At 46.6% G+C, this 24,017-nt stretch overlaps 1 protein-coding gene across 1 annotated transcript in view; it reads left to right on the top strand.

Annotated features, from left to right (window-relative positions):
• Positions 1 to 16,544, top strand: part of LOC309543186 (cytosolic phospholipase A2 zeta-like) — a 166,771-nt gene extending 150,227 nt beyond the window's left edge. The window contains exon 20 of the mRNA XM_082242594.1: positions 16,094 to 16,544. Within this exon, the coding sequence (XP_082098720.1) occupies positions 16,094 to 16,317 (224 nt within the window). The 3' untranslated portion in view covers positions 16,318 to 16,544. The remainder of the gene's footprint in view (positions 1 to 16,093) is intronic.
• The last annotated feature ends 7,473 nt before the right edge of the window (positions 16,545 to 24,017 follow it).

Here is a 24,017-nt window from a genome sequence, read left to right on the forward strand (position 1 = left end):
CCAACCGATTTAGATAATATTCCCGATATAAGTACGTTTGCTGTTGGACTAGAATATAGAGCCATTATATTTTTTTTTAACCAACCCACAATCCCAAATTTATGCAGCACCGCCTCCAAATATCCCCAATGGATCCTGTCGAACGCCTTCTCCGCATCCAAAGAAAGTAGCAGGGAAGGCGTCCGACAGGATCCCATCCGTGTCAGCAGATTCAAAAGTCTTCTCGTGCCATCAGGAGCCTGCCGTCCTGGCACAAATCTCACCTGGTCTGCATGTACCAACTGGGGTAAAAACTTCTGCAATCTACTTGCCAGAAGCTTGGCAAAGATTTTAATATCTACATTTAATAAGGCGATTGGCCTATAAGATGAAGGGATGAGGACATTTTTAAAGTTCTCAGGAAGTTGTGGGAGGAAGGCCACTCAACCATTCCACCAGTTGAGGATCTTTTGAATCCAAGCATAACACACACCCATTTTTAGGCCACAATCTATTTTCTTCCCGGTTCAATCCAAAGGTTCCTATGTGGAGGCATTCTACCAGGTAGTTTATAGGGACCTCTCCAAATTAGGCCGGTCCAGTGCCTCTAAACATAGATCTAACCTTTCAGCCGGTGAACAGAAAGCTCTCAAAGCCTTAGAGATCATTTCCAATATCATTGTCCACCAAGCAGACAAAGGCAGTAGTATTGTTATACTAGACAGGGAGGAGTACATGAGGGAGGTACATCAACTTTTCTCAGATGCTAACACCTACAGGTTCCTTAGAGAAGATCACCTCCCCTTGTTCCATTTAGATCTCAAGCGCTTAGTAGAGGGAGCCTTCAAAGATGGTGCTCTAAACAAGAAAGAAAAACTGTTCTTGCTCCTGTCACTATGTAGCGCTCCTTGTTTTTATCATTTGTCCAAAGTGCACAAATCCACTGAGTGCCCCCCAAGGATTCCCATTGTTGGATCAGATGGTTTTATCATTAGGAGTCATACTGTAGATATAATTACTGTTTACAGTGATAGCGCTGCATCTTTTATTATATGGACATGGAGTTGTATGTCGAAATACAGTTCATAGATAAGGGGTACCTACAAAAGTTAATCCAAGAGGCGTACTCCAAAATTTTTCAAAAGCCCTCCCTCTAAAAAGCCGTCAACCAAATCTAAACCCCTACAACAGAATATTACGCGATTCACCCAAAATATTCAATGAAGATTATAGGGCTATTGAGAAGGTGTTCCAAAAACATTGGCATATTCTACAGGTGGACCCAAACTAGGACCAGCAATTTCTCATAGACCTCATATTACCTTCAGAAGGGCACAAACTTTTAAAGAACATCATTGCGCCAAGTAAGGATGATATTAGATCCTCCTTTGACAATAGAACTGGTATCTTTAGATGCGGCAAGTGTTCTGCTTCGCGTTATTGAACTGTTGTATAACACTAGTCAGACAGCTTAACAATAATTCAGAAGTCAAGAAACGGGAGACATCAAATCTGTATGTATTCTTTTTTCTGAATAACTTTGTAAAACTACAACATAAGCATAAACAAAACATATGTGTCAGTACATTAAACATTATACCTCAGCCTCACTCCATCAGTGAATGTACTTACAGACAATTCCCTCATTAGTCCTGGAATAGATAAGAGCTCTTTTGAATGCTGTCAGGAATAGTTATGAAATGGAGGAAATACAGTTCCAGGTTAAAGGTTACAGCCCTTCCCTCTGAGGGGAATACCTTTTCCTGTCAAGCTCTAGCAAATACACTTCCAGGTTAAAGGTTACAGTCTCTTCCTATGATGGAAAACATTACTTCCTATAAGCTCTGGCGAATAACTAACTCTGACCACTAGATGGCAGCAACATCAACAACATTGCAGTATAATCTGTAACAGCACATTACTATGACCAATATGGGCAGAACACTCCCTGTCTGGCATAATTTATTATGTCACTACCCAAACAATTACTGCTATGCAGAAAAAACATAAACAGGTAAATGGAATCCTAGTTAGTCTGAAATCAAAACTATAATGTCAGTTATAGGTCTGAGATAAATTCTGGCACTCTCATTTTTTACAAACTTGACCTCTACCTTTCTAACCCTGCCATCCCTGCTAGGTAGAACATTGACCTACGGGCCACTCGTTTCTGCTCTCTTGGCTGTCCTTCAACAGAACAACATCACCCACTTTTACATTTGGGCGATCCTCAGTCCATTTCCTACGGCGTTGCAGGTTTGACAGATACTCTCTCTTCCATCTTTTCCAAAAGGTGTCTGCCAAGCATTGTACTTGCTTCCATTGTTTCGCGTGGACTTGAGTTGTACATATGGTTCCAGATGGAGCAGACAAAGAGTTCACCTTTTGAGTCAACAACATTGCTGGGGTAAGGACCATAGGTCTATCTGGGTCCGAGGACACAGGAACTATAGGCCTGGCATTCATAATAGCTGTTACTTCTGCCATAAAGGTGCTTAAAGTCTCATGGGTCAAGTTAGCAGGTTTGGTTTGTAGCAACATAGCGTCCAAGATTCGCCTGGTTCTATTCACTCTGTTGGAGACGTACAGATAGAACCCCCTAGTGGTGTTGCAAATGTACCCTAGGACAGTCTTGCTATCGGTGAAGAATTTCACAGCATCAAAGTCAGTGTCTTTAATCTGTGATTAGCTCAGACATTTCGACTGCAAGTACAGCAGCACACAACTCTAAACGAGGAATAGTGTGGGCTGGTTTAGGGCTTAATTTGGACTTTCCCATGACAAATCCAACATGACACACATTTTCTGCATCAATTACCTTCAAGTAAGCTACTGCACCTATAGCTGTGGTGGATGCATCTGAAAAGATACACAGTTCCTTCCTGCAAGCTGATGATAGAGATACGGGCACATAGCATCTGTCTATCTTTAGGTGCTCTAACGTTTGCAAGGATTCTGTCCATTGTACCCACTCACTTAGTCTCTCCTGTGGAAGCAATGCATCCCATTCACTTTTCCCAGATGACAGTTCTCGAACTAGGACCTTACCTCTTATTGTCACAGGCGATACAAACCCTAGGGGATCATAGAGGCTATTTACGGTAGATAGAATGCCTCTACATGTAAAAGGCTTTTCCTCTGAGGAAACTCTGAAAACAAAACTATCTGATTCTAGATCCCAACTTAGGCCTAGGCTTTTCTGCAGGGGAAGAGTGTCTGTACCCAGGCAAAGATGTTTAAGGTCCTTAGCTCTGTCTGCTACAGGGAAGGATTCCATTACCTTTTGGCTGTTGGAAGCAATTTTATGAAGACACAGGTGTGATTCTGCCAGCATTTGCTTTACTGAGGATGGAAATTGCATCTTCAGGTGTGCTAGCAGAAGCGAGTCCATCATCTACATAGAAATGTCTCAATACAAAGTGTTTGGCTTCTTGTCCATAGCGCTCTGCATTTTTCTGGGCAGCTTTTTGCATGCAGTATATAGCGACAGATGGAGATGGGCTATTGCCAAATACGTGCACTTTCATTCTGTACTCGACAATTTCTTTGTCTATATCATTGTCTTTGTACCAGAGAAAACGTAGAAAATCTCTGTGGTCTTCTCTGACAAGAAAACAATAAAACATTTGTCGCACATCTGCTGTGAAAGCAACAGGCTCTTTTCTGAAGTGCATGAGGACACCTAGCAAAGTATTTAGGTCAGGGCCACTCAACAGTACGTCATTTAAAGAGACTCCTTTATACTCTGCGCTGGAATCAAAAACTATTCTGATTTGGTTAGGTTTGTGTGGATGGTAGACACCAAACATTGGTAGATACCAGTGTTCCCTGTCTGTCTCAAGTGGTTCTGCAACTTCAGCGTGATCGTTGTCTAGCATCCCTTTAATGAATTCAATGAAATCTCTTTTCACCTCTGGCTTTCTCTGCAGTGTTTTGCTGAGTGGATGCAAACGGTTCATGGCTTGTTCCCTGTTACTAGGCAAAACACGTCTGGGTGTGCGAAAGGGGAGAGGGGCCACCCAACTGTGATTGTCATCTTGGTAAGCCTCTCTATCCATAATCTGCAAGAAGGTCTGATCCTCTATAGAGAGGGCCTGTTTATCATCGTCTTTAGTTTTCTGGAACACTGTAATCCCTAGATTGTCTGTTTCAATGTTGGAATTGACTTCTTCTTTACCATATAGTGTAAAAGAGTCACAGTGTTGTGTTGGCCTGCCAAAGCTTTCCTTGACAACGAAGCTGTTGTGACAGGGACTGAGAAGGGATGTGCGTCCATTTGTTAACACAGACGTCTTCAGAGAGCTAATGTTGTCAGGCTGGTGCACTGTCCCCAGGCAAACTTCTCCTACAATGACCCACCCCAGGTCCAGTCTCTGTGCATAGGGGGCATTATAAGGTCCATTGACTTGCTGGCACACCTTGTGTACCTGAAGGATGTCTCTCCCAAGAAGTAGAAGGATAGAAACATCTGGCTCAACAGCTGGGATAAGGTGAGCAATTGAGCGGAGGTGAGGGTGGTGATGGGCTACTTCTGGAGAGGGAATCTCAGTTTTGTCGTCAGGTATCATGCCACACTCTATTAGGGTAGGAAGCGGGAACTGCACTTTCTTATTGAAGGATTCAATGGTAAAGTCAGTAGCTCTCCTCCCTGTGGTTTCAATTGTCCCCGCACATGTCCTTAGAGTGTACGGAACTGCACTTGCCTTAAGGTTAAAGATATCAAAGAAATCCGACTTTGCAAGGGATCTGTTGCTCTGTTCATCTAGCACTGCATACATTTTCACTGCTCTTTCTCTCTTGCCAGTGGGATACACAGTCACTAAACAGATTTTTGAGCATGATCGTGCACTCTTGCCTTGTCCACATACTTCAGTGCAATTAGACATTACTGAGGAGAGTGGGGTCTCTTGTTGCTCCCTGCCCTGATCTTTCCTGGGTTCTACAGTCTCTAGTGGAGCAGGAGCAGGGCCAGGGTGTAAGGCTGCAATATGTCTCTCACTGCCACATTCTGTACATTCTACTGGTATTTTGCAGTCTTTGGCAATTTGACGGGTAGATCCGCAGCACTTGAAACAGATGCCATTTTGTTTAAGGAAGGACATCCGCTCTGCAAAGGGTTTGCTTCTAAAGCCTTTGCATTTCTTTAGTGGATGTGGTTTTTTGTGTATTGGGCAATGTCTATCAGGGTTTTCTATGGTGTGTACCTTGTGGGTGCTTTGGTAGTCTGTGACTTCTGAAGGTACAGCTGTTTTGTGTGTGGATACAGAGGTCCTACCGTGAGGTCTGTGAGGTCTCTCAGGTCTGTGTGTGATTGATTGCCGCTGGTGGTGAAGGCGAAACTGGTATCACTTCGGATTTTCGCTTGCTGTCGGACAAACCTAGAAAACACAGAGAAAGGGGGAAAGGCAACTCCATAATCTTCTTTGAATTTACCTCCCACAGACATCCACTTGTCTTGCAGATTTGAGGGCAGTTTCTCTACTATGGGATTAGTGCCTCTAGCTGTATCTAGATATGAAAGTCCTGGTAAGTAGCCATCCTCTTTGGCATATTCTATCTCTAGTAGAAGATCACTTAGTTCTTGTAGCCGCACGTTGTCTCTGTAGCCCACTTTGGGAAAGACTTCAAGTTTTCTCAACAGTGCTCCTTCTATTACCTCTGGGGATCCATACGTTTCTTCTAGCCTTTTCCAGGTCATGTTGAGTCCTGCTTCAGGATTGAACAGGTTTGCTCTTCTCATCCTCTTCGCATGCTCTACTGACTCGGTACCAAGCCATTTTATCATTAAATTGAGCATTTCTGCTGGTGATAAGTTCAGGCCTTCAGTGGCATTCAGAAAGGAAGATTTCCATGCCCAATAGTTTTCAGGACAGTCATCGAATTGGAGAAAGCCTGAGCTAACCATTCCTTTGCGGATGAGATATTTGGTGACGTCCACTGCACATTGTTGTTCGCGCATGTAATCTATAGGATGAAGCGATGGGAACACTTGTTTTTTTGTTCTTAGGGGTTTCTGGTGCTTCATTCTTGATTTGCTGGCAGCCGCTGGCCTCGTGTGGTTGATTGGGCCTGCTCAGGGGGTCTGTTGATCTCGGCCTGACTTCCTTTGCTTCAGGTTTAAGAGACTGTTCCTTTGTATGCGCATCAGTAAGGTTCTGGATGTACTCACTTGTACGATCTGCAGAGAATAGAGGTTTTTCTGGAACCTCTGCGCCTTTATATGATTTTTCACTTCCTGATCAACTTGTTCCCATGTAGACATCGGCCTCTGCTTGAGCAACTGCAGCTTGGCGCTGCAGGATGAGCAATTTTGATTCTAATTCCGCATCTTCTTGTGCCATGACAGCTTTCTTTGCTGCTAACTCCTGCATCATCTTTGCTTCTTTTTCTGCATACTGTAGCTGGACACGGGCAGCTTCTGCCTTGGCACGAGCTCTAGCCGCTGAGGAACTTGCTGAGGACATCTTGCTAGCCCGTGAAGATCTGGATGCATGCGATTGTGCATCGTCTTGCTGGGCGCCGGGAATGTTCTCCCTGCCTTGCTGTGTCGTCGTGACATCAGCCTTGTACTTTGTTCCTGATCTTAGACTCATGCTGCAGTAATGGCGTCTCAGTTTATTCCAGACCGGACATGGTTGTCTTTTTACTGTTCTGCTTCGCGTTATTGAACTGTTGTATAACACTAGTAAGACAGCTTAACAATAATTCAGAAGTCAAGAAACAGGAGACATCAAATCTGTATGTATTCCTTTACATAAGCATAAACAAAACATATGTGTCAGTACATTAAACATTATACAGCAGCCTCACTCCATCAGTGGATGTACTTACAGACAATTCCCTCATTAGTCCTGGAATAGATAAGAGCTCTTCTGAATGCTGTCAGGAATAGTTATGAAATGGAGGAAATACAGTTCCAGGTTAAAGGTTACAGCCCTTCCCTCTGAGGGGAATACCTTTTCCTGTCAAGCTCTAGCAAATACACTTCCAGGTTAAAGGTTACAGCCTCTTCCTATGATGGAAAACATTACTTCCTATAAGCTCTGGCGAATAACTAACTCTGACCACTAGATGGCAGCAACATCAACAACATTGCAGTATAATCTGTAACAGCACGGGGGCGTGGCTTGGATGTAGAGCGGAACGGACGTCTGCCCTGAGAGCTCCTGCCATCCTGATTCAATCTATGCCATCCTGGGGAATCCGCTGACTGTACCTGCCTAGGTTTCATCTCTAACTGCTGAGGATCGATCTCCTGCTCTAATATGCCGTCCAAGGGGAAGAAATCGGCAACTCCGTGCAAGCCTGCCACGCGCCAGGCCCTGCCTGCGGCCTGCCCGGACGCCATCTTGACGGAGCGGCTTCGGGCCTTGCTGGCAGAGATGGAGGATGCGCGAGTCGCCAGCCCTGATCCGGCTGTTCCGGGCAAGGACGTGGGAGCCGATACGGCGGTCATCCTACAAGCCATCGAGCACAGCAAGACCTCGCTTCTGGTCCGCATTGATCATCTTGCGGAAGAGTGCAACTTGATCCGCAACGATCTCGACAAGATCCGAGGCCGCCTCGCGGAGGTTGAGGACAGGGTATCCACGACGGAAGACTCGACGGCCCGCCATTCTGGACTGCTGGATGCCCTGCAACAAAAGGTGGACACGCTTATGGCTAAGGCGGATGATGCGGAGAACCGCATGAGGCGCAACAATGTCCGGGTCCTCGGCCTGCCTGAGGGAGCGGAGGGTGAGACCCCGGCGGAGTTTGCGGAGGGGTTCTTCAGGCAGCTTCTGGACCTTCGGGAGGTATCGCCCACGTATGTGGTGGAGCGGGCACACCGGGTCCCTACCGGCAAAAAGATTCCTGGAGCCCCTCCTAGACCCTTCCTGGTCCGCTTCCTTAATTACCGGGACCGGGACCGCATCCTGGGTGAGGCCCGGAAGCACCCCGAACTGCGATTCGAGAATGCCTCTATCCAGCTCTATGCGGACTTCTCGGCTGACCTCCAGAGGAAGAGAAAGTCCTTTACTGATGTCCGGCGCCGACTACGCGAAAAGGGGGTCCAGTACGGCATGTTATACCCGAGTCGGCTTCGGGTCACTCATGGGGGCATGGTGCGGTTCTTCAATACCCCGGACGACGCGGATGCCTGGCTGCTGACCATTCGTTGAGAGGTGTGAGTAATGGCTCCTATCTGCACTGCTGTTCTTCCTCGTCCTGCCTGGATCCGTGCAGCTGCACCCCTTTCTCTCCCTTGCTTCCCTAGATGACTCTTTGCCCCGGTTTTCTTCACTCTGGATCCCTGGGTTATCCTCTCCCTGTTTTTGCCTTGACCCCCATTTTTTTTATTTTTTAGATGAGACCTTGGTCTCCCCTTGCCTCATTGCTCCTTGTTGGGATGGTTTGTCTTTTCCTATGATGAGGAGCTCTCTGGCTCTACTACTCTGGTGTCCTACACGGAAAATTGTTATTTTTTATTTTTTTTGACACTGCGATTGACTGTTTATTTTTCTTTCATCGCCCTTTTCCCTTGCCACTGACTGTGCAGTGGGGTGCCACCCGCCTCCCCTGTTTTTCGCGGGTGGCTCTCTCACGGCACCCCATGCTTGCGGCCTGAAGTAACTGTTTCCCTCTTGTGGCCGCAAGAGGTACCACATGTTTTTGGGATGAAGCCGTGCCAGGGTGTTGTTGTTTTCCTGGTCGGCAGGGACTATTTTTTTTGGGACTGTCTTAATTTTTCTTTTTTATTGTTTTGTGCTACTGGGTTTTTCTTTTTTTTTCTCATGGCTGCTAGCTCGCTGTCTTATATTTTGTGCTCAGACGTTCTCTCTATTATGTATCTTTACCGAGTACTGTTTGATCCTTGGTCCGGCCAGTGTATAACTGGTGGGGAGGAGTGTGTGGTGTGGGGACCTCCCCTCCTGGAGCCGCTGGGTCGCTCCCTCCCTGGGATCCTGCAGCCATCTTGCTTTGGATGCCATGGCGGGAGGTATTAAGCTGCTTTCGTGGAATGTACGGGGATTGAATAATAAAATTAAACGTTCCCTAATGTTCAAATATCTCCAATCTCATAAGCCGCATATTCTGTTTCTCCAGGAAACGCATCTGACTGGGAGCTCGGTACTGGCACTGCGCCGGCGCTGGGTGGGGCATTCCTTTCACGCCACGCACTCCTCCTATGCAAGAGGGGTATCTATCCTTGTCAACAAGTCGTTCCCATGCCATATAGAGCAGGTTGTTACTGATCCGCAGGGCCGATATATTATTCTTGCATTGCGGTTTGAGGCCAAATTGTATGTGTTTGTAAATGTATATGTGCCCCCGCCTTTCTCTAGTGCTGTGTTGTATCTGATTTACGAGCGCCTAGCTGCATTCTCCACCCCGGGGATCTTCCTGGCTGGTGACTTCAATGCCATCTTGGATGGGACGCTTGACACATCCAACCCGAGCAGGCAAGGGTGCCCTGAATTTGTTCACTGGGCTTCTGCCTTACAGCTAACTGATATTTGGAGGTGGAAAAATCCTGACCTCCGCCATTTCACACATGTGTCGGCGCCCCATAGGTCTGGATCGCGTATTGACCTCGCCTTCTGCCCTCCTTCGGCTCTCCGGCTTGTGAACTCTGCCGTGTACCTACCTTCGGGTTTGTCGGATCACTCCCCGCTGGAGCTCACGTTGGAGCTGGGGGGCCGGAGGGGGAACGAGTGTTGGAGGCTGGGCACAAGATGGCTGCGGGACTCTGGGGTGGAGGAGGCGATGCAGGGCAAGATCTCTCAATATTGGGACCGTAATGAGGATACATCTACACCTATGATTTGCTGGGACGCTTTTAAAGCCACTATTCGTGGGGAGTACATTAGTGCTATTAAGGCGGTCAGGGTGGAGGGCGCTGCGGAGCTGCTGGCGTTAGAAGAAGGGGTATCCTTGGCTGAATCTGATTTTGCCTTGGATCAGACTCCTGAGGCGCACTCCTCCCTGGTCCAGGCCCAGAGGGCGTTACATTTGCATGTCTCCTCGGCCGCCTTGGCGGAGGTTGGCGCACTCAGGGCTAGAGTGTTTGAGGGTGGTGACAAGAACGGGAGGCTCCTGGCTAACCTGGTGGCGGATTCTAAATCTCAAACAGTTGTCCCCCTTATCCGAACGGAGGCGGGGGACACCACTGCGGACCCTGCTGCTATTCTTGATGAGTTTCGAAATTACTATCAACGTCTGTATTCTGTGCCCTCCCCTCCGCGGGACGTGGTGGACCTGGGGGCTCTTGGGGATCTCTCCTTGCCGCACTTGGACGAGGATGAGGCCGCTTCCTTGGAGGCGGACTTGACCTTGGAGGAGGTGGAGGCGGCCATCCGCTCTCTTCCCCCTGAGAAGACCCCGGGTCCGGACGGCCTGCCGGGGGATTGGTATAAAATGTATATTGCAGACCTGGCCCCCAGATTGTGCAGTCTATACCGAGCCAGTCTGGAGGCTGGCGCGCTTCCGGACTCATTAGCTCAGGCCCACATTGTGCTGATCTTGAAACCTGGCAAAGACCCTACCCTCTGCTCGGCCTATCGACCGATTTCCCTTCTTAATTATGATTTGAAGATTCTCACAAAAATCCTTGCCACTAGGTTGATGAAGGTCCTCCCGCTCTTAGTCGACATTGACCAAACGGGCTTCATGCCGGGAAAATCTACGGATATCAATATCCGCCGGGTGTATACACATCTGCAAGTCCCGGCGGAGGATCAAAGTCAGCGAGTCTTGGTGTCATTGGATCTAGAGAAAGCCTTTGACTCTGTGGCCTGGCCCTACCTTAGTGAGGTGCTCCGCTCGTTTGGTTTTGGTCCTACCTTCCGCAAATGGATTGACATACTTTACAGTAAGCCTCAGGCACAGATCAAGTTGGGGGGTAGGGTGTCACCTGTATTTGATATCCGACGTGGCACCCGTCAGGGGTGTCCACTGTCGCCGGCGTTGTTTTCGCTGGCGGTGGAGCCCCTGGCGAGGGCTGTTCGGGGTTCCGGAGAGATCGGGGGGATTCGGGTGGGGTCCCTGGAGGAAAAGCTGGCGTTGTACGCGGATGATATCATTCTGTTCCTCCGGGACCCGGGCCCCTCCCTCCGGGCTGTCCTGGCCCTGCTGTCACGTTTTACGGAGCTGTCGGGCCTCCGAGTGAACTGGGAGAAATCTCTCTTGCTCCCGGTGGACGCGGAATCCCGGACACGGGCGGACCCCTCTTTGCCCTTGTGCTGGGCGGACAGTGTCAGATACCTGGGGGTCACGATCTCCCCGAGGGTGCAGGATTTCTGTGCTCTGAATCTTTACCCTCTCCTCCAGTCCTTCAAGGACAGGCTCCGGGCGTGGGCGAATCTCCCGCTGACTTTGATTGGGCGCATAAACCTTGTTAAAATGAAGTTGTTGCCTCCCCTACTATATATTTTGCGGCAGTCGCCGGTGTGGATCCCGAAACGGATCTTTAGAGCCATTCATTCTCAAATGACCACCTTCATATGGGGGGCTCGCCCCCCGAGACTGCGGCTAGCTGTCCTACAGCGGCCCTGGACGCATGGGGGTCTGGCTTGCCCGGCTTTCTTCATGTTGACTCATGCCCACAACTGGCTTGTATCGGATGACGCGAACTCTGCGGTGGTGCTTGAGGCGGCGCTTCTGGGGTCCTATGAGGCACTGCGCAACGCCCTGTTCCGTGGCGCCCGTGCCCCATATCCCCTCACCAACTCTATGAAGGCGGTCATCAGGGCTTGGGTGCTGGTCTCTCCTTATACTAAATCTGACCCCCACGGGCTCTCGCCTAATACCCCCTTATGGCGCAATCCGGAGTTGCCCGAGTTCTTACTCATTCCTGACCCGTCTCTGTGGGCCTCTAGGGGTATAAAGTGTCTCTCACACATTTGTCAAGGGGAGGGGTTGCTGAGCTTTGATAGGCTTAAGGCCAATTTTGATCTACCCAACTCATACTTTTTCAGGTTCCTGCAACTTCGCCACGCCTTTCGGACTCAGTTTGGGGGTTCTTCCCCTGATATGACTCCGGCGGATTTGGAGCTCCTCCTTAGGGACGAAAATCTTCGGACACCGCTGTCCTCCATCTACAGATCCTTGCTGCCAGGCGTGCATGTGGGTCTGGAGAGATTGCAGGAATTCTGGGCGGCGGAGGTGCGGGACCTGGACACGGAGGATTGGGAGGATGTCTGGGACTACCCGTTTAAATATTTGGTCTCCTCGAGGGACCGGCTGGTCCAATTTAAAATTGTACATAGGTTCCACCTTACGCCCTCCAGATTACACAGGGTGTCTTCTGACATCCCGGATGCCTGTTGGCGCTGTAATGGGGATTCCCCGTCCTATACCCATATGATCTGGCACTGTCCGTCCCTGCTGGGGTTTTGGTCTGAGGTCCGGGGTTTCATTACCAAACTGACTACTATTCCTATCCCGGCTGAGATTGAGATTTGTATTTTGGGGTTGGTGAACGGGCTGGCCCATTCTGTTGCTACACGTACCCTCCTGGGGCTTCTGCTCTTCTATGCCAGGAAACTGGTGGTGATGCGTTGGAGAGCCCCTGGGATCCCGACATTGTCACAATGGAAAACGCTGGTGAACTCCATGATACCTCTATATAAAGCGGTGTACAAGTTTAGGGGATGTTCCAAAAAATTCCACAAAGTGTGGGATCTGTGGTTGGATGCTGCAGATACCGCTGATGATTCCTCGGCTCCGGCCGTTGATGTAACTCGACCAGCTACTTAGGTTTATGTGTATATATGCTTCGTGCTATGTGAAGCTTGTGATTTACGGTGTGCACTGGACCGCGATTAGGACCACCAATGCTTAGAGGACTCGGTACATACCTGTGATACTCTTGACTATCTTGAGCTGCAGCCACTGTTGGGGGGTTAGTGGGGGGGTTCCCCCCCCTATTGTTTGTTCTGCTCTCTATGTTCTTTTTGTTTCTCTTTTTTTTTGTTGTTTTATTTTTTGAGCCGGGGTATGCCCAAATGGCTCTGTTTTGTATGTTGCTATGAAACTTAATAAACATAATTTTCAAAAAAAAAAAATCTGTAACAGCACATTACTATGACCAATATGGGCAGAACAGCAAGCGTGAATGCTTTACATGCCAGTTGATTGTCCAGGACCAAACTGCTTTTCAAGATAGAACTAGCAAAACCTACGATAGTAGACAGTATATTACTTGTTGCACTGCTCATGTGATCTATGGGCTGCAGTGCTTATGAAATCTCTTGTACGTGAGACATACTATACGCCCACTGCGCAAGAGAGTTGGCGAGCACCGCAAATTCATTAAGGAATGGTCGGAGAAGAACAGTGTCCCAAGCCATTTTTATTACTTTCATGGTGGTGACACTGGCGCCTTGACAGTTTTTGCCATCGAATGTATATCCGACAGGTCTCTGCCAATGAAAGATTCTCAATGTTATGTAAATGTGAGACCTTTTGGATCTAGAAGCATAATACTTTATCTGGGAATGGCCTTCATGAGGATCCAGAGTGTAATATAATGATGATTTAACACATCCTCAAAAATTGGTTTGATTTGTGTTGCAGCCGTCTCTGTCCCTTCCTGCCTCTTTCTTTTCCCCCTTTTTTTTGTTTTTCTTTTCCTGGTCCCCCCCCCCCCCCCTTGGTTTGTATTCATTATATACATATATACGGTTTATATATTTTTATGTTTAATACACATTGGGTTTCTCATGTGTTTTTTTTACCTAGCGTCTTTATACTAGAAGTCATTTTTGTCTTTTGAATATATCCTTTATATACTCACAACTATATATATATGTACATAAATGTGGTTGTTTAAATGTATTATTTTTTGTACTATTCTTGGTTTATTAAGCATTGAAGGCTGTTTTAATTTCTTCAACCCAATTGTTGCTGTTCACTATCAGCTGACCAGCCCATGTGCCTCAGTGGGGGGGGGGGGGGGGGGGGAATGTGCCTCGCTTGTCGACATGGTTATAAAGCAATGCCTTGCCGGTTGTCTTGTCAGGATTTGACAAAGGGGCGTGCCCCAAAACATGTAGTCCTGGCAACCATCTCAACTTCCTGGTCTCTCAGCATTCCAATGTTGCATCAGCTGACCTCTGTGTCCCGGTGACGTCATTTCCTGTGTCTCGAGTCCCCCTACTCTTCAGCCGCTGCGGGCACCCTCCCAAGAAGGATCTTCTTCCTATCTGGGTCCCCTGACACATTCTAAGATCCTTTTGCCATCTGGGTCCCTGACATATTCCTCTTGCCACAAGTCTGGGTCTGATCATCCTCTGGTAGTGCTGCCCAACATTCAGTTGTGTTTCTCCATGGTTTCAACTTGTTTGGAATATTTTTTGACTTATTTAGAAACCTGACCTTTGGTGTTATTGGGCTCTGGAACTCATCTTGCTATCAGCCCTGTATACACCTTTTCTCCATGGACAGGATTCATGTGTTCTTTCAGGGGGGCCTGTTGGTGTTTTTTGTTTTTATGCCTTTTCCCTACTATCCTAGTGGACACTTTGAAGGCTGCCCCGATTTGTGCCAGTCCTTGGTATTACATCTTGTTCCAGCTGCGGACATGGGGATGTAGCAGTCTAGCCCCCAATATTGGTTGTGTGTGTATTATTTTTAATCTTCTGCTTCACAGACTGCACAAATCCACAGTAAAAAGACTGGTTTTAGAAGTGAGCATTTGAAGTTTCAAGCGTGGCAAAATATGAACAGTTGTAGACTATTGCATGGTTTTACGGTGATAGTTTACGTTTTTGGGGTTTTTCGAGATATGCAAAGAGAGATCACACAATCAAACCGTATATAACAATTATTAAATAATACAGATAAAGATAACAAATGTAATAATATTGGAAAATGTAACAAGAACACATAGCTATAGATGCCATTTTTGCCAAGGAATTCCTTCTTACAGCTTGGCATGATGATCAAATCAGACACGTGCATAATGCAGCCCTGGGATGGGACTACCCAATTCCAGTTTTAGCTGTTGTATATACAGGGGACTAGTGGGTAACAACCAATTATAACTCTGCAAAAGTAGTATTACCTTTTAAGGAAGATATCACATTCCTATAGTATGACGTCAGCTAAGGTAACCACAGGCTTAGGTTTTCTCCTTGGATAAAAGCCAATAATAATAAGGAAATATGAAATTTCCCCATCAGTTTCTCAACCAGGGTTATATCAGGGTTCCCCCATGCTGTTGCAAGCATGGGGACACAGTTTGCCCTGGATTGATGCCCATAATTGGGGGGGCCAACCGCCAGCAGCATAACGACCAATGACACTTCAGGGCTGGGATGCACAGTATCATTCATTGCTATGGTGACCAGCTCACATGTATGATGGCACACATTGCACACAGGCAAGCAGCTTGCAGAGCCATCCCCAGCAAGGAGAAAACTAAAGTCTGTCTCCTCCACCTCCCACCCTCTGCTACACTGCTGGAACTGAAAAGTAGAGCTGTGATGTAAAGAGGGGACTCTGTGATGGGGTGCTTGGTTGACTGGTTGGCTTTGTGATAAGGGGACCTCTGATGTGATGGGGAGACTCATGCATAGGGCAACTCTGATGTAAAGGAGCGTTTCTGAAAGGGGACTTTCATTGTATAGGAGGGACTTTGATGTGATGTAGAGCCTCTGCCATGAAAGGGGACTGTAGCATAAAGGGGAACCTTGATGTGATGAGGGACCTCTGACACAATAGAGGCTACTGATGTGAAGGGGAATTCTGATGTGAAAATAGTTTAATAAAGCAGTTGTGTGCGTTGTTCATGGCTCAGGTTTCCATTAAAAAGTAACATATATGTTTTTTACATTTTAAACTAGGGTACCTTGAGAGTTTGCATACTTTTAAAGGGTGTCACAAATGAAAAAAAGGTTGAGAAAAGCTGGACTATGATATGGTCCTTGTATTGGGCATTTGTGATAGTGACATAATAGAAGGAAAAGAATATTCTGCTTTACCACAATAATTAGGTTTCTACCTACATTTGATTCAAAATTGTTCAGTGCCATACAGTTTGCAAATCCTAATTCTAATGATTGCAGTGACCCTTTTTGTTTACATTTTTTCGTAATTAAATATAATTTATTTCGTGTTTCCTTTATTACAGGCATACTCCGAGGAACAGATAGTGAGATGGCCTCCGGGAACTTGGTGCTATCAGGAAAAGATTCTCCGTACCGGACAAAAAACTTTACCTATGAGCCTAATGACTTTGACCGGTTGGTAGAGGTGAATAGGTACAATGTAATAAATAACAAACAACAAATCATGAATGCACTCAAAACTGCACAGGACCGCAGAAAGCACAAAATGAGACACATGGAAAAATAGTTGGATTATATTTTGGTTTTTGAAAACAGACTTATATATGGTTGAAGAGAACTGCACGAAAGTCCTTTAATCTCAGCAAAAACAGTATTTACAAGAGATTTTCACCATCAATGCTGCTCTTTAAAGGCTCTGAGCACACAAAAATCTTCATCCTTTTAAACTTTTTAAGCTAAGGAGACGGTAATACCACATTTATGGAAAGTTAAAAGAAATGAGGTCAAAGCAGACATAGCTTCTGATATATTTTTTAAATGTTCACTACATAGATGCTAAGTAATGTGTGCCTATAACACAAATCTTCAATTTTCTTTCTCTGTAGCCATCAACATCATTGTGTAGGAAAATTTTTGTGTCAACGATTACTTGCTAAACTAGGAAAAGTGCAGAGAGCAGCATGAAACGCAGAAGAGCTTTTATTGCGTTGCCACAATCCCCAGCTATAGTATTAAACCCTGAGTGTTTTTTAGTTTAACATTTTGAGCAAGATAAAATAAACATTTCCAAGTAGACAATTTTTCAAATTGTTACCCCAGGCACTTGCAGTTTACAACTTTCAGTGCTGCTGGCTCCTGCTCTGTCAGTGCTGATTCCCTGAACTTCCAGCCTTCACAGGAAAGAGTTAACAGTAGACAGTGCAGTGAGAGGGGGAAGCAGGGGAGTGCCTCACGAGCCTAGGTTACAGGGTTGTGTGTTTCTAACACGGTGTGCACAATGTGCACAGTGAGACACAACTCTAGTCCTTGCATTCAAGAGTGGCTCCATGGGATTCTACAAGTGAAAGGAGCCACCGTGAAACTGGAAACCCGGGGCAGTGATCACGGCAGCAGCTTAACCAGGAACTTTTGCAAAGTTTAAAAGATGAAGGAGCTTCTAAAAGTGCTCAAAATAATGTAGGGTTTAATGTCACTTTAATAAAAATTAACTGAAAGTGATTGTAATCATCTTTTAAATGTGCCATAAGTAATGTTGGCAGTGAACAGACCAGACCAGCAACCTGGAGCCTAACCATCTGATAGGATGGCAAGTCACTATTGTGCCGCAAATTTTCTCCTGAGCTCAGCTGATTTTGTTTTCATCCCTTTTTACTGCCATAGACATACAGTATCCCACAAAAGTGTGTACACCCCTCACATTTTTGTAAATATTTTATTATATCTTTTCATGTGACAACACTAAAGAAATGACACTTTGCTACAATGTAAAGTAGTGAGTGTATGACATTGTATAACAGTGTAAATTTGCTGTCCCCTTACAATAACTCACAGCCATTATTGTCTAAACCGCTGGCAACAAAAGTGAGTGCATCCCAAAGTTAAAATGTCGGTGGGTCACACCCTTTTTTAAAGGGGTTTCTATGGGGCACCTTCTCTAAAGAGGATCTATGGGAACCCTGCTCTAAATGGGATCTATGGGGACCTTGGCCTGCTCTAAAGGAGGATCTATGGGGACCCTTTAGATTCCCCTTTAGAGCAGGGTCCCCATAGATTCCCCTTTAGAGAAGGATCCCCAAAGATCCACATTTAGAGAAGTGCCTCAACCCTAGTAGAGAGTAGTGTTTTTTTATTTTACTATGAAATGTACCTTGTTATCCTTCACTAAGGTCTGTACTTTGGAAAATGTCCGCCACAGCCTTGGTCTGTGCCTATCCCTGGTCTGGGGCTGCATGAGTGCTGCGGCACTGGGGAGCTACAGTTCATTGAGGGAACCATGAATGCCAACATGTACTGTGACATACTGAAGCAGAGCATGATCCCCTCCATTCGGAGACTGGGCCGCAGGGCAGTATTCCAACATGATAACGACCCCAAACTCACCTCCAAGACAACCACTGCCTTGCTAAAGAAGCTGAGGGTGAAGGTGATGCACTGGCCAGGCATGTCTCCAGACCTAAACCCTATTGACCATCCTCAAACAGAAGGTGGAGGAGCGCAAGGTCTCGAACATCCAGCAGCTCCATGATGTCATCATGGAGGATTGGAAGAGGACTCCAGTGGCAACATGTGAGGCTCTAGTGAACTCCATTCCCAAGAGGGGTAAGGCATTGCTGGAAAATAATGGTGGCCACACAAAATATTGACACTTTGGGCCCAGTTTGGACATTTTCTCCTAGGGGTGTACTTACTTTTGTTGCCAACGGTTTAGACATTAATGGCTGTGTTGAGTTATTTTGAGGGGACAGCAAATTTACACTGTTATACAAGCTGTACACTCACTACTTTACATTGTAGCAAAGTGTAATTTCTTCAGTTTTGTCACATGAAAAGATATAATAAAATATTTACAAAAATATGATACACAGTATCTCACAAAAGTGACAGCAGCAAGGGAATTTACACATTCTGTAGCGGCTGAGAATGTGTGTAAAGGTCACAAACTGACTATTGGGATTTAGATGGATTGCTTCCATGGATCTCTGAAACCTGCACCCCTTTGCCTATATTTTCCAGGCTCTGCCATCCCACCTGTGGGCCCAGGACTCTCATGGCAGGGGTTGCAGGGTAGAGGGGAAGGAGACCAGCAAATGTCTATATGCTGATAGCTCCTAGCCAGTAGGAACCGATAAAAACATTTTTACTACTAGGTATTTCCGATCATTTGCCATGGGCACTGTGACCAGAAAAGAAGCTAATCCAGCATGATCTGTGCTGCACTTTCTTCAGTAAAGTGCAGGAGAGACCCCTAATATACGTCTGTTGTGTCATTAAGGAGAACCTGTCATTCCAAATATGCTATCAGAGCTGTTGATCCCTTATATGATAGCAATAATTTTAAATAAAAAAGAGTGCAAAACATTAAAGGCACACCCAAGCTCTTAAAATCCTCCGCCCAAAAAATGTTGAGCCCTCCTGCTCCTACATATATGCAAATACATACACAAAAGCACATGTTGGGAACAACTACGTACGCAAATCTTGGTTGGGCTATACGCTACATATTGCCATGCATGCCAGAGTAAGAACAACCGTTCTACAACCCCAATTCCAAAAAAAGTTGGTACGCTGTTTTAAAAACCTACCATTGCTCTACTAATTATGGACGTTAGTCCACGCTTATTCACAGTTCTCATAAAAAATGTGTTAATTTATAAAAAATGTTTTTGATATTTTGATTGAAGCAATGTAACTTGTTTATGCGCTGCGTCGCATTCTCTTTACCTTTGTCACTATTTGAAGTTTTCATGTTTTGTCTATATTTACTCAATAAAAACTTTTATGGAAATAAAAAACCTACATATAGACAGAATGCAATTATTTGCAAATCTCTTAAACACATTTTTTGGTTTACAATAGAAAAAAGAAAACTTATCAAATGTTTAAACTGAGAAAATGTACCATTTTAAGAAAAAAACAAGGTGGCAGCAACACGTCTCAAAAAAGCGGAGACAAGGCAACAAAGCTGTTAAAGTAGAGGAAGGGCTAGAAGAACATTTTGCAACTAATTAGGTTAATTAGGCAACAGGTCAGTGACATAATTGGGCATAGAAAATAACATTTTAGAGAGTCCGAGGATCTCAGAAGTAAAGATGGGCAGAGGTTCACCAGTCTGTGAAAAGCTGTATCGAACAATTGTCAATTTCAGAAAAATGTTTTTCAACATAAAACTGCAGACTTTAAATATAGCCTCACCTACACTACATAATATCATCAAAGGATTCTTAGAAATTGAAGAAATCTCTGTGCTTGGGGACTAGGCTAAAATACAATTTCTCTAGCGCTCATTGACAGACGTAGTCCTCGGTGATACACCACCTTCGGGTTATGTTGCCTCCACAGGAGCAGGACTAGACAGGAAATTAAAAAGCTCTGGCCACACCCTAGGGGCAGTCCCAGAGGGTATATCCTCTCTCTCTCTGCCTCAGCAAATCAGTTATTTTCTGTCTAGTTAGGAGTAAGGACCTAGATACCTTGCTGGGATCTTAGGTCCTGGCAAGAATTTTTTCTTAAAGGATTTTTTAGACAGCTTTTTTTCTCCAGTGTTCCTGTGAGATCTTCAAGCAAGAAAGCTGAACTGGGCGACGGGGTGGATGTTGAGATCCGGTGGTCACCCCAGTTCAGCCTACGAGCGCGTGCAGGCCATAGCTCCGCGCTGGGTCGGCCGCGACAAAGTCCCATTAAAGGACTGACCCCGCGAGTTAAACGTCTCGCTGAAACGCCAAAGACCATGAGTCACGGCGTCCGTATCGGTCGACAGCCCTCCCGCCCCGGTGGAGAGGGGTACTGTCAGGAGTTGGTGCCCGCCTGGTTCCGGTATGGTGAGTAGTATGTTCCCCCTTTTCCCCTGACGGGTCTTGTGGTGAACGCGGGCCCCTCTCTGTATGGTAAGATAGAGTCCCTCTCTATCCTATAACATGACACAGATCCTCCTATTTTGAGTGTGATTTTATGTGCAAAAAAGCCAGGAGGCTTGGTTTGGGAGCTAACAATCTAATTGTATACATGTTAAAAAGATGTAATCTGTGGCATTCTGGGAATCTTACGGTGATAAGAATAAGCTACCTACCAGTCAGAAGCCACGGACATGTAGACTGCCTTCCTAATCAGATCTCCAGCTATTAGCAGGCCTCCCGAATGGCCATGCGGTCCGCCAGGGCCGGTACCGCCAACCACGCCAAATCCCCATGCAGAGAGAGTGTTGTGTGCCCTGCAGCACACCGCTATTCAGTACAGGCCGCCGCCATTTTTTTTTGCTGGATCGCACGAGCCGCCATTTTGGCGTAGCCTCGTGTCTCCAGCATGGGGGCGGCCATGTTTGAGGTGATCCAAACACCTCGTGGAGCTTGGGGAGGCGCCGGAAGGCGTGCAGAGGGGCGGAGCCGCCTCCTTTCTTCCTGGGCAGCCAGCCAAAAGACTTCCTGTTTGTCAAGACAGCGCTGTAACCTGTTGCAGTTAAACTCTGAGCATCAAGTGGTGAGCCTGGGGGTCTATCTCTCTCTCTCCCTCTCTCTCGATCGATAGGGATCCCCAGCAGGTAACACTAAGGGGCTTTTTGTGGCGCTGGGGGTCTGGAAAAAAAAAAAAAAAAGTTTTTTTATTTTTGAATTATATTATCCAGGAAGTGACTGGAATTATCATGGACCCTGCCACACATATTCCCCCACCTGTTTCCCTCGAGGGGGCCACGGGAAGTCATTTACAGCAATTTTGGAGTCTATGGTGGCTCGGGTGGAGGCGGCCTGTCAGGGACGGGGGTCAAGGAAACGACCCCCGCCTACCCCTATACTATCTGACACCTCTGACTCAGATTCAGAGATGGTCACTGCAGTTGCAGGTTCCTCTGCAAGGGCTGTTATCCCAGGTAAAGCCCCCTCAGACAGTGAGGAGGACGCTTCTTCTCCTGCTATAATTCAGGAAGAGGCATTGGTGGACGCACTAGTTGTGGCAGTGCAGGAAACCTTAAAACTTGAGGCTTTACCGGCAGAGGCAACTGAAACAGAGATTCCTTTTGGTACTAATAAGCCCATCAAAACGGTGAAGGTTTTTCCTGTACCCAAATGTTTCGGTAATCAGATTAAAGGAGAATGGGAGCATTCTAAACGTACCTTTACTATTTCCAAGCGTATTGCTAGACGCTATCCGTTTGAGGAATCCATCATTAAGAAATGGACGGTACCACCAGTGGTGGATCCACCTATTTCCAGGCTGAATAAAGCCACGGTTATCCCAGTGGAGGACACTTCGTCCTTTAAGGATCCGGTGGATCGAAAGATGGAAGCAGAGTCCCGCACCATCTTCTCTCTGATAGGGTCAGCATTTAGACCAGTAATTGTTATTGGTCTAGTTTCCCAGACACTTACGGAATGGGCGAAAATGGTACGCCAAGACCTTAGGGGAAAGGATATTCCCCAGGAGACATCTGATTTGATGGAACAGATTATACAAGGGCTACAGTTTATCTGTGACGCAGCCTTGGACACTACTCCCTTATTAGGGCATGCATCTATGTCAGCGGTGATCCTCAGACGTGTGCTGTGGTTAAAATGCTGGTCAGCTGACCTAGGTTCCAAGAAGACCTTGACAAATCTCCCTTTTCAGGGGAATCGTCTATTTGGGGCCAACCTAGATGAAATCATTAAGGATGCCACTGGGGGCAAGAGCACTTTTTTGCCACAGGCTGCAAAAGCTAAGGGACCTCGCAACAAGCGAGGACCTTTCTTTACCGCCCATAAAGGGCGCCCGGCTGGTACTAGCGGGAAAGGCAAGACTCCTCCAGGAGGGTTCAAGAAGGGCTGGTCGGACAAGCAGAGGACCAACCCAGCCAAACCCGAAGCAAAGGAGTACACAGCCTGAAGGTGCGCCCCCACCCGGTTTCAGGGTGGGGGGACGTTTTCACCGGTATTCAGGACATTAGATCGAGCATCAACCACTACTACCGGTGCGATTCTTCCCTTCCAACATTTAAGTACTACAGGAAGCGGTAGTTACCGTTCCCTGAATAGATCTTTTCCTTTACCTTTTCCTAAGATTAGTCCCTATACCTCACAGGAATCGGATCTGGTTGACCAGATAGGCCAAGTAGACTCTAGTCGGGTGACTTCGGTCCCTGAGGTTCAACCAGAAAAGATCACCCTTCCTGATAACAATCAGGTATCTGATAAATGTGTGGGAACAGAAAACGACCAGACTTTCTCGGATGGTCGGGGCCAGATACCTCTAGGGACGCCTGGTTCAGATTCTATCAGCGCCAGTGGTCCTAGAAATTCTAGGCTGGCCTCCTCAAGCCGGCCTGGCCGACTTGGACATGCTAGTCGCAGACGTTCCGTGGGAACTTCGTCTCAGGGAGTGTCTGTGGTCTCAAGGACCAATTTACCATCATGCTTTACAGTCGCTGGGTTTAATGGCCTGGCCATTGAGACCCAAGTACTGAAGGACAGAGGTTTGTCTACTTCAGTCATTCCTACCCTTATTGAAGCAAGGAAAGCGACTTCCAGCAAGGTCTATTATCACACATGGAAGACTTATATTGCGTGGTGCGAATCTTTAGGATTTCCTCCACGTACCTATTCGGTGACTCGAATATTGGCCTTTTTGCAACAAGGGGTTGAGCAGAAGCTAGCCTTGAGCACCATCAAGGGTCAAGTTTCAGCATTAGCAATCTTCTTTCAGAAACCTTTAGCTACCAAGTCCTTGGTGCGGAATTTCATCCAGGGGGTGCGGCACCTGGCTCCTCCAGTCCGCGCGCCCTTACCGCCCTGGGATCTTAATTTGGTTTTGTCGGTTCTACAGAAACCTCCCTTTGAAAACATCAGGGAGATTCCCTTGCTTACTTTATCCCAGAAGGTGGCCTTCTTGGTGGCTATTACTTCTGCTCGCAGGGTGTCAGAACTGGCTGCATTATCATGCCAGTCCCCATACCTAGTGATTCATAGGGATAAGGTAGTACTTCATCCTAAGCCATCCTTTCTTCCTAAGGTGGTTTCAGATTTTCATCTGAATGAAGATATTGTACTACCTTCCTTGTGTCCTCAGCCCAAGCATCATCGGGAACATGCATTGCATTCCTTAGATGTGGTTCGGGCAATCAGGGTATACCTGAAAACTACGGAATCATTCCGTAAGACGGATTCACTTTTTGTGATCACGGATGGCCCCAGAAAGGGTTTGCCTGCATCTGCCGCGACCATTGCCAAATGGATTAGACAAACGGTGGTACAGGCTTATTCTATTAAGGGTCAGAGTCCTCCGTTCCCTGTTAGGGCGCAC

Source organism: Pelophylax lessonae (genome assembly GCF_965119305.1).
Source record: "Pelophylax lessonae genome assembly, chromosome: 13".
In the NCBI taxonomy this organism is placed as follows: domain Eukaryota; kingdom Metazoa; phylum Chordata; class Amphibia; order Anura; family Ranidae; genus Pelophylax; species Pelophylax lessonae.